Source organism: Haliotis cracherodii, unplaced genomic scaffold (genome assembly GCF_022045235.1).
Source record: "Haliotis cracherodii isolate W230 unplaced genomic scaffold, xgHalCrac1.p SCAF_12, whole genome shotgun sequence".
Classification (NCBI taxonomy): Eukaryota; Metazoa; Mollusca; class Gastropoda; order Lepetellida; family Haliotidae; genus Haliotis; species Haliotis cracherodii.
The window spans coordinates 31,719,802-31,736,203 of NW_027266267.1; the positions used below are offsets into that span (position 1 = coordinate 31,719,802).

The 16,402-nt window shown below is 43.8% G+C and overlaps 1 protein-coding gene across 1 annotated transcript; it reads left to right on the forward strand.

Moving 5' to 3' along the window:
- The first annotated feature begins 1,756 nt into the window (after nt 1-1,756).
- Nucleotides 1,757-10,702, forward strand: LOC139457777 (uncharacterized). Its single transcript, XM_071239125.1, has 4 exons — nt 1,757-1,842; nt 4,600-4,738; nt 6,372-6,421; nt 8,616-10,702. Exons 2-4 carry the CDS (start codon nt 4,632-4,634, stop codon nt 10,436-10,438), a joined length of 1,980 nt encoding a protein of 659 aa, XP_071095226.1. The 5' UTR covers nt 1,757-1,842; nt 4,600-4,631; the 3' UTR covers nt 10,439-10,702.
- Nucleotides 10,703-16,402: the final 5,700 nt, after the last annotated feature.

Here is a 16,402-nt window from a genome sequence, read left to right on the forward strand (position 1 = left end):
AAGCTTAGGTTACTATGTATTTTAAGTATTGTTGTTGTATATAGTATTTTAGCTAGCATTGTATTATGACATTGTAATGTATTCTTAATAGAACTTAACTGTGTACATTATATTAAATAGATATAAACTGGTTAGAAGTGATATATGTATATGTATCATGTATATATTTATAGTATTTTGTAGAATTTAAAATACTTGTATTTCATACATGCTTGTGTAACTGTGGCTATATGTAATATATTTATATGTAGTATACTTATTTGTGCAGGGCTATTCACTGCACGTCTGTCTATAAGAGAGGTCCCAGCCTGCGTCCCTGAGACGAGGTATGCTATTTATGTTTTATTAATTATGCATGATTAACTATATATAGAGTGTAATTTGTCTTATCTGGAAGGATCTGTTCATATATATATGCCAAAAGTAAGGAACTATAGATCTAAATGTATTATTAGTATTGTTGTTATCTAGTGCCTTTATACTGTCCGTACCCATGATGTCTATATCAAATGATGTATGTTTTAGGGCAGATCCGGACTACCGTGTACTTCTCACTCTACGCCCATTGAAAATAAATGCCGTTGAACCCAACAAGTACTCCCTTATCTTTGAGAGGGCCAGAGTACCGCTGTAGAAAGCTTATGCAGCTCCACGATCACAGCAACACTGTTGCTTGGATGACATCACATGACATTGTTTCGCCGGTAGAACAAAATTCCACACTCCGGCGCAGTGGTGACTCAGCATAACACTATGCTGGCTGGCTGCCGGCCGCATGGAACTATGGGTAGGAGACTGACAAAATTCCACAAATTACGTCATAGGGTATTGTGACGTGATTGCAAACTTTCTGGTGCAGGGCCCCATTCCAAAAGGCGATCGTAACGCAACGACTCTTGCACGCCTATGTCACTCTCCTACCCAGAGTTCCTTGCGGCCGGCAGCCAACCAGCATTGCGCCGGAGTGTGCGTCTATGTATATGTTTGTTGTTTGGTTATTGTTAACGCCGCACTCGGCAAGATTTCAGCTACATGACGGCGGTTTGTAAATATTCAAGTCTGGATCAGACAATCCAGTGACTGACGTCATGATCTGTATTTATGGGAGAATCAAATACACAGTGAATCTGATATTTTTGTGACGTCACAATGCAACAGTTGAATTCGAGTGAACTCAACAATCAGCATGACGCACACATTATCGTGATCAGTAAGAAAGTACTGAAAATGTTCACATCCGTGCCCATTTTATATCATGTCCAGTCCAGTAGAAATTTACAGGTGGCATAAAATCAACAGTGGTCAGGATTGTGTTTGGTATGGAGAATAATTAAACGCATTCATATACCCCCTAGAGGCCCGAACATATACCCCCTAGGGGCCTGAAGGGCATAGGAGTTGTATTTTTCCAACAGAAAGTTTCCCGCAGTGAGGCTAGATAGTAAAATATGAAGACTGGAATCACCCATTTCGGTACCATTCAAAGTTATGTCCCCTGTTTGTGCATATTCGTTAGCACGTGGTGTATAGAAGTGATCATAGTGCCATGTTAATTAACTATGTCTATCAATATATAATAACCTTACAAAATATTCTGACAAATTTGTGGTGTACGGGACTACGACATTTGTGTATGTCTTCGAGGTCTCACAAAGTACAGGGTAACATAACTTATTCAGGTCAGAAACCCCCGATATCTAAAAATAACCCACATGCACAGTTCCGCCATATTCAGGACGCGCCGGGAAACGGATATGACGTGGGTTAGGACCTCCACACAAAATACAGTTGTATATGCTTTGAAATTGTCTATCATCATGTCAGCAAATGCAATCGCCAAATGTAAGTGTTATTTACTTTTCATATAGACATTTAGGCAAATACTAACTTAAAGGATCAATCGAGGGCCGATCTTTTCCGAACCTGCTGGACTGGGCTACCTGTGTCGCCTTCAGAGGTAGATTGTAGATATATTTTCCCGATACCGTCCATATGACAGTTTACTTGTCTGAACAAATTCGCCTGCTCCGGTCTTGTTATTGATCGTTGAAAAGACATACTTAGACACACAATTTCCATGGCGGGTATGAGATTATCTGCTGGATCAAGCCAGCCATGTCACTGATGTAGGTCATGACCTGGACCAGTCACGTGATCGGTCCCTTAAAACAGGCAGGTAGAAGTCTTTCATCCTTGTTCAGGGCAAAGCCTCACAAGTTTCTGTATGATCAGGTAAAATCTCTTTCCTCTTCACTGCCTGAGATTTAACTTAACTAAGACTCTCAGTACACAGGCTATCATGTATATCATATGCACCTGTACAATCTGGAATATAGATAGGAGATGTTGGCTACTAAACCCCTGAAAGTCCAACCTTGCACTGTGAGTGGGTATCTCCCAGGGTGATGATCTGACCACACCCCCAAAGAAGTCGCATCAACCCTGAGCAAACATGGATCCGGATTTCCCCGTTGCATGGGTTCTTTAGACACTCTGATGTCAGCTTTCTAAAACAATATAGTTTTATTTCTGTACCACCTTGTTTTGGAAATCTGGATCTTAACAGATCACCCAAGCAAAATGCAAGTATTCCTTTCATAGAACTCAATTTTTTTTGGATGTAGATGCCTTGGCGCTAAGAAACAGCATGTGTTATGTAAGATGTGTTTACTTTGAAATGTTTCCTGTTGTCAAACAGACAGTATGTCTCAAATCAATACATTAGAGCTCTGGACAGTGAAGCCGATAATGCATGCTGGATTCAGTTTTGTTTTTTAAAAGAAGCAAATTGAAGAGATTCCCAGCTTGATTAGATTAGAAGCAAAGTGTTAAGCAAAGCCCTAAATAACAATATAAGTATACCTCGGCTGTATAAAGCCAATCACACTCTACCCAGGAATCCCTGCAGCCAGTCAAGTCACATCTTACACAGTCTGTTCATGTGTTTTTAAGTTTCATTTTGGAAGAATCTACACATTTAGATAAACATACGTCATTAAATGTTTAACTTTAATTGAGAAAATATCCAAAAACGTGAAAAACTATTTCCATTTGTGTATATATCCTATAATGTCATGCTCCTCACTGTTGTAGTTATAAAATTAGTTATCTATATAATTATGCAGAGCAATATGTAAAGCACATTGAAAGGCTTGCATTAGGCCCACCTGTTCTTATTTCAGAATAAGTACATTTGTTTACAAACAAGAGAAAAGTCCCGTCACGTGATAATACTACACTGGTCACTGAAGCAGACACGGAATAAGGGCGAGAAGATCCCAGTAAGCTTGGGGGTAACTGGCTGTTGTTTACATACAAAGCTTCAGAACGGTCAACGTCCTGTCCCTTAAAACAACATATGACCCTACACTATAAAACTCATGTACTCACTAGACACCTGCCCACTTTAGATTGTTATGCAGTCAGTAGTTTGATGGTAAGTACTATAACACAGGATTGCTACCATGTGTTGATGATGGTGAAAAAGGAAGCTACATCCCCTCGCACCAAGGTGCAGACCCAGTACAGCATGGTGTATTCAATATCCACGACAGTGTAATAGCACATCTTTTATTATTTTCATTCGGAACTCCCCACCTGAAACAAGTGAACTGTGTTGTGGTTTGTCTGTTGTGAACTTTTGCATTTTCTACTTTACTCTCAAACTACAAGGTCCTAAGCAGCTGAAAGTGTGTATGAACGATCACTGTCAGCAGAGGCGCATGGATAGAGAGAACACCCTACAGGGTTAGATGTACAGCAACACTTACCACTGCTGGTGGGCATGGCAGTATTTAGAGTGACAGCCCTAGTTACCACGTACATAGGCTTAGATTTGCCTGGAGAGCATGGGACATAATCAGCCTAGACCAGGTGCATACCAAGCTGGGGAAGAGGTGAACTAAGAAAGCCAAGATGCAGACGGGGACCTTTAGTAAGAAATTGTAATGCACCAGACATTGCTGGACCCCCCTAGTGCCATGTTGCCTGTATGGACACTGCAAGATCCTGCTGCCACTTCTTGTTCAGTTGGTCAGGGAAACTGTCTCTCCAGTAGTCAGGAGGTGACAAGTGAAACTGGTACCACTTTAGCGTGTTGCAGTGAATATTGTGCAAAGCAGGGACATTTCTGCTGTTTTAGCTGTTGGTAATTGTAACAATGTAGACAACAGTGCTTGTGTAATGTATCTTCATTTTGGGAGATATATATAGGAACTTTTTGAATGTTCTGTGAGTGTTCAATCTAAATGTGTGAAAAATGATAGGATGTGATATTCATGAGTGTGCCTCAATTGTTTTACACAGTCAGAAGAGCCGGGGTAGAAAAGGTCTTCAGCAACCCATGCTTGTTGTAAAAGGCAACCATGCTTGTCTTAAGAGGTGACTAATGGGATCGGGTGGTCAGCCTCGTTGACTTGGTTGATGCATGTCATCGTATCCCATTTGCTTGGATCAATGCTCACGATGTCAATCACCATATTGTCTGGTCCGGACTCGATTATTTACAGACCTCCGTCATATAGATGGAATATTGCTGAGTGCGGTGTTAAACAACAAACAAACAAACATTAGTTGGTCTAATTTCCTCCTGTTTCCTAGGCACTCTGTCGTGATGCTGCTGACCCCACACCATGTGTGAGGCGCCATCTGCTGGCACAAAACGACCACTACCAGACAGTGCCACCGACCACGAGCACACCAAGCGACAACGAAGAGAAGCATCTTCAGAATCACAAGAGTAAGACTTGCAATATTGATAATAACTTGTTAGTTAGTGCCAGTGACATTTTGGTGTAGATTCTTACACATTAATCAACCAATGTTATTGACACGGATGTCATTAATCATGCATATATGACACTTTTGAAGGCATGGAAATGAAAATCAAGAAATGTGAATGTCTTTGCATAGACAAATAAATTAATACTGAACTCTATGCAAGAGATTTTGATGTGATCAATATAGTGTGAGTGTTTAATCTTCAAATCCTCGGCTAATGTACATGGTAATATGAAGCAGTGCCATTAAGTTTAGTTATCATACCTCCGTGTCAGAATGATGAGGTCTGATTGGTCCATGTGATGTTGATAAAATACTATGTATCACGCCTTGGTGGGAATAAATTTCACAGTGGTTGAATAAATCCCTTATACCCGCCAGAGCAAGTCAGGCGGCACATGGATTTCTAAGGGGATGAATAAAATCCCTTTTCCCCCCCGCTTCAAAACAAAAAATCATGTGACATAGCACAAGTTAACCTCAGCTCAATTGAACTGCTGTTTTCTATCATTTTTTAATTTGTTTTAATTCCAATTTAAATGGGCCGTATAAAACCTCATGTACTTTGAGTGATTCTGCTACAACTATATTCTATCAAACCTACAATGACGCCATCCGAACATGAACAGTCCATTAGCAGAACGGTGGGTTAGGGTACCATTAGCGTGTCATGGAACCAAACATGCATCATAACATGCATTAATATATTCCTAAGATGCAAGGGTCTGATAGAGAAACTGTGTTTTGCATTGAAACATTCCGATCAAGTTCATCACAGGGTCAGAAGTGATGCGTGAGTCCAGTGGAGAGAACTGATACTGCCTATGTCCACTGGTAGATGACAGGAACAAGCAAGCACTCTTATGCTAAACCAGAATTGTGGGAAAATGTGGGGGAATACCCTAATTTACTGACTGTTATGGGGCTCTATTTGTTCCAATATTGTTGTTTTATGTTATTAGGATTCGCTGACATACAAAGAAGGCATTGAAAGAGTGTCGCACAGCTACAACATACGTGAACAAACACCCCCCCTAAAAAATTAGGCAAGCTCTGGAACATTTATTTCTACACTGCATGTCACTATCATGACGTCATATCGCTCATTGTGACTGAAAGATATGACCTCACAGTTGTCTACAAATACCAAATATGAAGCTCTCTGTGTTCCATAAAACTTGAAATACACTCTCTCAATCAATGTTGATATAGAATTGTATTATCTGCCAAAAATGTCGTGATGGCAAATCTGTATTTTGCTACCTATAATTTACAAACAGTAAACTACATTTATAACAAACACCCTTATAACGAACTGGTGGATATAACAAACTATATTTTATCCTGGCCATTTGCTGTTTATATGTTGTGTATATGCTTATAACAATCAACGGTTATAGCGAACAAAAATTAGATGTTCCTTTGAGTTCGTTATAATTGTAGTTTACTGTATCATTATAAGGAAACCCAACTGACACTGACTGAGAAAGAAGTATATTTCTATGAATATGAGTTTTTGTGGTGAGGCAAGTGGGAAATCAGCATCAAGTGATTTCCAATTATCCTAACAGAGTGATTGTTTGTATTGTCAGCCCATCTGCCCAACCTGGTGAGGAGGTGTTTCTCGACTCGTCCTGGCTCTGTGAGTATACGACCATGGTAGTATTTCTCAAGAATTACCTCAACACTCGATGAGATTGTGCAGATGTGATCGCTGCCAAGGAGGATTAACATGGAACATGGCCACCATGTTTCTTCCTCCAGTCCTTCCCCACCCACTCCCATGTTTCTTCCTCCAGTCCTTCCCCACCCACTCCCATGTTTCTTCCTCCAGTCCTGCCCCACCCACTCCCATGTTTCTTCCTCCAGTCCTGCCCCACCCACTCCCATGTTTCTTCCTCCAGTCCTGCCCCACCCACAACCTTGTTTCTTCCTCCAGTCCTGCCCCACCCACAACCTTGTTTCTTCCTCCAGTCCTGCCCCACCCACAACCTTGTTTCTTCCTCCAGTCCTGCCCCACCCACTCCCATGTTTCTTCCTCCAGTCCTGCCCCACCCACAACCTTGTTTCTTCCTCCAGTCCTGCCCAACCCCCTCCAAAGTTTCTTCCTCCAGTCCTGCCCCACCCACTCCCATGTTTCTTCCTCCAGTCCTGCCCCACCCACTCCCATGTTTCTTCCTCCACTCCTGCCCCACCCACTCCCATGTTTCTTCCTCCAGTCCTGCCCCACCCACTCCCATGCTTCTTCCTCCTGCCCCACCCACTCCAATGTTTCTTCCTCCAGTCCTGCCCCACCCACTCCAATGTTTCTTCCTCCATGATGTAACTGTTGTGTATGTAAACAGTCATGATGTCATTGTTCTGCTAACAGTCATGATGTCATTGTTCTTTATGTTAACAGTCATGATGTCATTGTTCTGTTAACAGTCATGATGTCATTGTTCTGTATGTAAACAGTCATGATGTCATTGTTCTGGTAACAGTCATGATGTCATTGTTCTGTATGTAAACAGTCATGATGTCACTGTTGTGTATGTAAACAGTCATGATGTCATTGTTCTGTGAACAGTCATGATGTCATTGTTCTGTATGTAAACCAGGGTTTGAAAAATACCATTGCCCGATGCCCGTGCCAAGTAAGGTTTAGATGTCGGGCGTGTAATATACGTTTTCTAGCATGCCCGTAGACAAGTAGAGCACACAAAATGAACTGGGTCAAGTTTCACGCGAATGTAATCATGTGATCATGTTACGGTATTTGATTGGCTAATATTTTGTTAGTGTCCCAGACTGACAATGTAATTTGCATACAGCTACGCCAGTCAACCAATGGGATTAATACATTTTGATGTCAGGCAGGTCAACAACGAGAACCAGGCTTGTTTCATTGTTAAATCGTAGTAACACTTCCATATATGAATTTGTTGATTGGTATTTCCGGTGTTGCGTGCAGGTGGTAATGTTTTTGCGATGGGGAAATGACATCGTGTCAGTGACTTGAGTTTACTAAAAGGGTATGTAAGTTTTGGGAACCATGTGTTACCGCACACAATAACCGAGTTAGCGCTATATTGAAAAGTGCAATAGCGAGGGATCACTGTAAGTAAATCTGTTGTTTCAAATGAGTAAGCTAGTAAAGGACAGAGTAGCCTCCCTTTGCCTCATTAGCACCTAGAGGGGTATCTGCAATAACAATTTATATTGCCAGTACAGCACATGGCCGATCATGTCTCAGCGGTCTATTTTAAGTTTCTTTGGCGGTGGGGACGAACTTAAAAGGAAGGCAGAGGGAAATTCCGAAAGTTATATATCGGCAAAGAATAAGAAGAATGACGAATGTACCGTAAACGAAAACAAACATTCATCGCTGGGTGGAAAGACCAGTTTCTTAGGGTTGCGTATGATGATGTATTTTATTCTCAGTTCTGCAACAGTAACATTTTACTGAATTTATTAGCTTGATTTTGGGCTAGTACATTTTAAAATAGGGAAAGTGAGAATGTTGGTCATACTTGCCCTTGGTCAAGTAACATTTTTAATAATTTTTCAACCCCTGTGTAACAGTCATGATGTCACTGTTGTGTACGTAAACAGTCATGATGTCATTGTTCTATGTTAACAGTCATGATGTCATTGTTCTGTTAACAGTCATGATGTCATTGTTCTGTTAACAATCATGATGTCATTGTTCTGTATGTAAACAGTCATGATGTCATTGTTCTGTTAACAGTCATGATGTCATTGTTCTGTATGTTAACAGTCACGATGTCACTGTTGTGTATGTGAACAGTCATGATGTCATTGTTCTGTATGTTAACAGACATGATTATTTTCAGACATGGACTGCAGTTATTGCAATAAGCACATGAATGAGAACCTGGCCTCCCGATTCCATGGTGAGAAGCTTGTCCTGCAGATGCATGCCCAGTATGGTGTGTTCAGCAAGAGCAGCAGAGGATACGATGCCAGTAGGGAGGAGGTGAAGCTCTTCAAGGATGAATTCCTGAGGAAAGTCTGCAGTTTGCGGAACATGAGAGGTGGTGTCTTAATCATCCATGTCACAGGGAAATCAGTGGAAAAAGGCCCATCGCTTGATGACTTTGATCAAAAGGTGGGTGAAGAACTGAGCAGAATGGTAGAAGATGACACAATGTATGTTGAAAACTATGATCGTCGCTGGTATATGGAACAACAGAGTTATGTAGACGAACACGGGCAGCCACATAATGAGACAGTTTACCTGGACTATATTATCTTAAGTGTGAAGGGCTCATCGTCAGTGTCAACAAAAGATTTCAATACTCTTGTCACATGGGATGGGAGTAAAGAAAGACCCAAGGCGAGGGAGATCTCCAGACTGTTATGGAAGCGTAGCCTCCAACCGTGTTTCCCAGATGAGCCTATGGATGACTGTGAGTTTATTGAAGGTGAAAGGGTGGATCTGTATGAGAGTCGGGACATTCAGCTCAAGAGACTGTTTGAGAAGGACCTTGTGAAGGATCTCCATGACCATGCAAGCTTGGTGGACAAGTCGCTGGCCTACAGGATTGCCTTTAGGCTGAAGGAGAAGCTGCATCTCTTGGAGTACATGACGTCGTTCACCAAACTCAAGAATGGAGGCTCCTTCTTCTGTGGCATTGAAGAAGAGAAAATAGTGCTGGTGACGGAGAAGAGCAAGAGTTCGAAGAAGAGCAAGAAGAAGAAAAAGAAAGCACAAGGTTCAAAGGTAGTAACAGAAGATGACAAAGAGGAGGAAGTTGATCCTGCAGGCTCTCATCTGACGGCAGCCAATGTCCCTGTTGATATTCCTGTTCTGGGCAGTGTAGTGAACACATGTGACCGTGGAGGACCTCATGTGGCAACTCCAAATGTTCCTGACTCAGGGATAGCAGGGAACACATACAACTCTTCTTTACAGGGGTTTAATTCTGTTACCAGAAATGCCAAAGGAGAGAATGAATTAACCAACAAATCCTTTACAAAATGTGATGATGTAAAAATGTCTAACATCAGGCTGTATACAGATTCAATAATACCAGATGCAGGTGAGCAGATTCAAGATGTTGCTATATCAGCTCAGCAATCAAATGCTCAAAGTAGACTAGCATCCACACATACACAATCTGGAGCTGAGTCTGGACTAGGAAATGATAGACATGAAAAGGGTGTTGAGAAGGCTGCGAGTGAGGTGCCCTCTGTGCCCGGAACAGTGGGGTCACCTCCTGCTGTGGATGGGGTGGTAAGCCAGGGCTACAAGACAGGCTATAATCTAGTGAAGGGCATCACACTTACGCCTGAGGAGAGGCTAGAACTGCATGATGAGATCTTGCGATGTGTCCAGGAAGACATGTTGTGGCTAAGGAGTGATGGCAGTGTGTTAACGAGGGAGGAGATAGCAGGTGAGGTGGACATCCGATTCCACTGCACATCCGTAGCCTGTCAAACGTTCGTAGTTGAGGTCCGGTGCAAAAATGTTTTCTCAGGAATTGTCTTCTACAAGAGCTGTGGCCCAGATGCATTCAGACTTACGGGGATCTCGGAGAAAAGACCTCGGGTTGTTCGAATGGATCCCAAGGAGTGGATCCTTCTGCTCAAGAAAGCCATGGAGTGTGATAACTGTGAGAGCACAATATGGAAACTTCGAGCAGATGAAGGATAAGTGTGGGTATCGTACTTTCCTGTGTACAGCTGTGTAGAGGGGGTGTACATATTACATGCAGTCAATTAGTTGCGATTACTTTACCCAAAACACAGACATTTAAGAATTAATGTCAATATTTTTTACATGTATGGAGGAATATATACGTAAAACAGGTGTGCACACTGTGAAAATCTGTGTAGCCACAGGCGGATCTACTCAAAGTGTGCACACCAGATTTTATGTTTATGCTTCCATATAATCTCTGATTACACAGTTTATTCTATATCTTGACTTATGTTTGTAATCTAGTTTAAATATATGATTTCATTCAATATTGTTCACATTAATTATGGCAAAATTGTGTGTGAGGTGATTGGCAGATTACACCAATTCAGCATTATTTACAACAGACCAGATTACCACTAATGACTCCCTTGTAAGAAACCTTAGCTGTCAGAGAATGGAACAATGTGTCATAAATGTCATACCTTGTCCCACAAAAAGTGCATGTGATACATAAGAAAATACGCAACTGTTAGGCAGTTTGCGCAGATGGAGCATATGTTTGAAGGAAAAAGAGACATATCTTGTTGACACATTTGTTTCCCAGCTGACTTTTAGTTTGATTTTCTGACTTGACTATGACTGTGCAAGTGCTGGTATGCTGTTTTTATCAAATATTCAGGTTATTATTAAGTCTGGAGTGATCAGGAACTGTGCTTGACTCTTCACTCTGGTTTGTTTTTACAAGCTTTCGAAGCCTCTTACCTGCTCAAGCTTCCTGATGCAGACCTGTGCAGATGTGGATGTGGCTCAGCTGTCATCGTGGCATCATTAACATTGTTACCAAGTACTGTTTGTTTGTTGTTTAAAGCCGCACTCGGAAATATTGCACTTATATGACGGCAGTCTGTAAATAAAGGAGCCTGGACCAGACAGCCCAGTGATATACTGCTGTGTAATAGTTACTCACCAGCCAGGGTATAATTCTATGCAGGTCACATCTTGTTCCAAATACACTCAGAATTCAGGCAGGCTGTGATGATTACACGTTCACAACATGGATCTTGGTGACATAACATTGTTTCTTGTCCTACAAATATCAAAGGAGCTGTCTGCACATTTGTGTCTGAAATAGCTATAAAACATCCTGTGTGCCCCTGAAGATGCCTGGTCGCCAGTATGAGGGTCGCCAGTCGCCATTATGTGGGGGTCCCCAGTCGCCAGTATGTGAGGGTCGCCAGTATGTGAGGGTCGCCAGTCGCCAGTATGTGAGGGTCGCCGACAGTCGCCAGTATGTGAGGGTCGCCAGTCGCCAGTATGTGAGGGTCGCCGAGAGTCGCCAGTATGTGAGGGTCGCCAGTATGTGAGGGTCGCCAGTGGCCAGTATGTGAGGGTCGCCAGTGGCCAGTATGTGAGGGTCGCCAGTGGCCAGTATGTGGGGGTCGCCAGTCGCCGGTATGTGGGGGTCGCCAGTCACCAGTATGTGAGGGTCGCCAGTATGTTAGGGTCGCCAGTATGTGAGGGTCGCCTGTATGTGAGGGTCGCCATTATGTGAGGGTCGCCAGTCACCAGTATATAAGGGTTGCCAGTCGCGAGTATGTGAGGGTCGCCAGTCGCCTGTATGTGAGGGTCGCCAGTATGTGAAGGTCGACAGTGGCCAGTATGTGAGGGTCGCCAGTGGCCAGTATGTAGGGGTCGCCAGTCGCCAGTATGTGAGGGTCGCCAGTATGTTAGGGTCGCCAGTATGTGAGGGTCGCCTGTATGTGAGGGTCGCCATTATGTGAGGGTCGCCAGTCACCAGTATATAAGGGTTGCCAGTCGCCAGTATGTGAGGGTCGCCAGTCGCCTGTATGTGAGGGTCGCCAGTATGTGAAGGTCGCCAGTCCCCAGTATGTGAGGGTCGCAAGTGGCCAGTATGTGAGGGTCGACAGTGGCCAGTATGTGAGGGTCGCCAGTGGCCAGGATGTAGGGGTCGCCAGTCGCCAGTATGTGGGGGTCGCCAGTCACCAGTATGTGAGGGTCGCCAGTATGTGAGGGTCGCCTGTATGTGAGGGTCGCCATTATGTGAGGGTCGCCAGTCACCAGTATATAAGGGTTGCCAGTCGCCAGTATGTGAGGGTTGCCAGTCGCCTGTATGTGAGGGTCGCCAGTATGTGAGGGTCGCCAGTACGTGAGGGTCACCACCAGTCACCAGTATGTGCGAATCGCCAGTCGCCAGTATGTGAGGGTCGCCATTCGCCAGTATATCAGGGTCGCCACTCAGAGCCCCGTGACCCAGTTCATATCAGCTGCTTGTGTATCACTGGACATGAACATTGTTATAAACCCTGTCGTGTCACCACGCTGGGGATAACTTCCCCAAGTAGATTGTAGTTTGCATACCAGTAGGTGTCTTCAGATCTTTTATACTGATGGCAGAATGTAGAAGTACTCCAGTAAGCCACAACGCTGCCCTATGTGAACAGTGGTGAATGATAATGTGAGGACATATAGTCAGTGGCTCTCCACCTTATCTGGAGACTTGGCCACAGTTGATCATCCAAAACTGGCTTGCACAAGACTAAGATCAAATGAAAGTCTTGTCATATTGCTACAGTGACATTAGAACACAGTGATTTGCAGACCAGTGTGTTGTCATCAGTTACCATGATGTCCTATATATAATAGGAAATTATCCTCACCCTGCCCTGGATATTGGAAACCTATCCTCTCGCCTTGATATATTTTATTTGGGGAAGACCCTCGGGTGTGATGTTCTTTTTGTATCTGCCACCTGGAAGCGACAGTGTTATGCTAAGTGCAGGTTTGGTTTCCTTCCAAAACATAGGTGTGTAGACTGTTGGCTCTCTGTGTTATTTACAGTGGAAGCAAAAGGTTTATGCAGGTGAATTGTTGTTGCCTATTAGTTGGGAACTTGGGACTCAGTGTTAAGTGTTGTAAAATCTATTAATATTGTTTATAACAATCAGTCACGTCTAATATTTCATTGGTATCCGTCAGAGATACATTTATACAATAATTTTCAATTTCATTGATGAACAGGGGGCAGTCGGGTAGCCTAGTGGTTAAAGCATTCGCTCATCACGCCGAAGACCCGGGTTTGAATCCCGACATGGGTACAAGGTGTGAAGCCCATTTCTGGTGTCCCCCGCTGTGATATTGCTTGAATATTGCTAAAAGCGGCGTAAAACCAAACTCACTCACTCACATTGATGAACAGAAATTCTTGAATACTTGTTTGAATTACAGCAGCTCTTTCAAATATCTTTGTGTCAGACACACAGCCTTGTGTATTAGCGAATATGCATTTGAATTTTTTTGTATTTCATTTAAGACACACACACTGCTATATAAGTGCAATAACCTTGAACACGTCGCTAACCCCAGTTCCCCTCATCACCTTGCTGTTTTCCTGTTACATGAGTATCAGTGGACTTTTCCTGACAATCTCCAAGCTCTCCCCATCCATGTCAGAGGTCACTGGTGTGCTTGCTGCAGGCTGCGTCCAGATGCAGCACACTATAACCCAGGCACTCTTTGACTTTTTGTTATATGTGTTTCGTTCCAAGCAAAGTCTTGTCTGTTTATTTTGTATAATCTCCAACATTTTGTTGAACTTTTATTTTTGTTAGAAATGACCATGCATCTATTTTCATGATTTTACATGTGTCAGAAAACCAAAGAGAACATTCCAGAAAATGTGTTTACAGCATTTCTAATTGTGTTGTTTTAGTTAAGGTAATGTATACTTGGAAGCTTCTTAGCTTTTGCAGATAAAAATAATTTCCTATGGTTTTCCTAATTTATGTTCCTGGCAGTTGGTGAGACTGATAGCAACTTCTGACTTTACAGATGTATAAGCTTTACCAGGTTCTAGTTATGTTGATGTTCGCTTAGGACTGATTCAGGCTTGAACTGGCAGGGTTTGTCTGGTCCAGACTTGAACAGTAGTGTCAGTGATGTTTTGTGTGATGGCACGTGGTGCACATCGGGTGAAGTCACGTGGCTGGAGAGAGAGGCGACTTGTGTCAGTGTATCTCTTCTGTCCATCACAGAATCAGAGGTCACACATCGGGTGAAGTCACGTGGCTGGAGAGAGAGAGGAGACTTGTGTCTGTGTATCTCTTCTGTCCATCACAGAATCAGAGGTCACACATCGGGTGAAGTCACGTGGCTGGAGAGAGAGGCGACTTGTGTCAGTGTATCTCTTCTGTCCATCACAGAATCAGAGGTCACACATCGGGTGAAGTCACGTGGCTGGAGAGAGAGAGGAGACTTGTGTCTGTGTATCTCTTCTGTCCATCACAGAATCACAGGTCACACATCAGGTGAAGTCACGTGGCTGGAGAGAGAGAGGAGACTTGTGTCTGTGTATCTCTCCTGTCCATCACAGAATCACAGGTCACACATCGGGTGAAGTCATGTGGCTGGAGAGAGAAAGGCGACTTGTGTCTGTGTATCTCTTCTGTCCATCACAGGTCACACTTTAGGTGAAGTCACGTTGCTGGAGAGAGAGAGGCGACTTGTGTCTGTGTATCTCTTCTGTCCATCACAGGTCACACTTTAGGTGAAGTCACGTTGCTGGAGAGAGAGAGGCGACTTGTGTCTGTGTATCTCTTCTGTCCATCACAGAATCACAGGTCACCCATCGGGTGAAGTCACGTGGCTGGAGAGAGAGAGGAGACTTGTGTCTGTGTATCTCTCCTGTCCATCACAGAATCACAGGTCACACATCGGGTGAAGTCACATGGCTGGAGAGAGAGAGGCGACTTCTGTCTGTGTATCTCTTCTGTCCATCACAGAATCACAGGTCACACATCGGGTAAAGTCATGTGGCTGGAGAGAGAGAGGAGACTTGTGTCTGTGTATCTCTTCTGTCCATCACAGAATCAGAGGTCACACATTGGGTGAAGTCACGTGGCTGGAGAGAGAGAGGAGACTTGTGTCTGTGTATCTCTCCTGTCCATCACAGAATCACAGGTCACCCATCGGGTGAAGTCACGTGGCTGGAGAGAGAGAGGAGACTTGTGTCTGTGTATCTCTCCTGTCCATCACAGAATCACAGGTCACACATCGGGTGAAGTCACATGGCTGGAGAGAGAGAGGCGACTTCTGTCTGTGTATCTCTTCTGTCCATCACAGAATCACAGGTCACACATCGGGTGGAGTCACATGGTTGGAGAGAGAGAGGAGACTTGTGTCTGTGTATCTCTTCTGTCCATCACAGGTCACACATCGGGTGAAGTCACGTGGCTGGAGAGAGAGAGGCGACTTGTGTCTGTGTATCTCTCCTGTCCATCACAGAATCACAGGTCACTCATCGGGTAAAGTCATGTGGCTGGAGAGAGAGAGGAGACTTGTGTCTGTGTATCTCTCCTGTCCATCACAGAATCACAGGTCACACATCGGGTGAAGTCACGTGGCTGGAGAGAGAGAGGCGACTTGTGTCTGTGTATCTCTTCTGTCCATCACAGAATCACAGGTCACGCATCGGGTGAAGTCACGTGGCTGGAGAGAGAGAGGAGACTTGTGTCTGTGTATCTCACCTGTCCATCACAGGTCACACATCGGGTGAAGTCATGTGGCTGGAGAGAGAGAGGCGACTTGTGTCTGTGTATCTCTTCTGTCCATCACAGGTCACGCATCGGGTGAAGTCACGTGGCTGGAGAGAGAGAGGAGACTTGTGTCTGTGTATCTCACCTGTCCATCACAGGTCACACATCGGGTGAAGTCATGTGGCTGGAGAGAGAGAGGCGACTTGTGTCTGTGTATCTCTTCTGTCCATCACAGGTCACACATCGGGTGAAGTCACGTGGCTGGAGAGAGAGAGGCGACTTCTTAAGTGTCTGTGTAGCTCTCCTGTCCATCACAGAATTACAGGTTATGAAATGGGTGATGGATTAGTGTGGTTAAAGTTTTGGCAAGTCACGCGTTGAGCCCTTCTTGGTGTCCACTCTTGCAGTGTACACTGATCGTCAG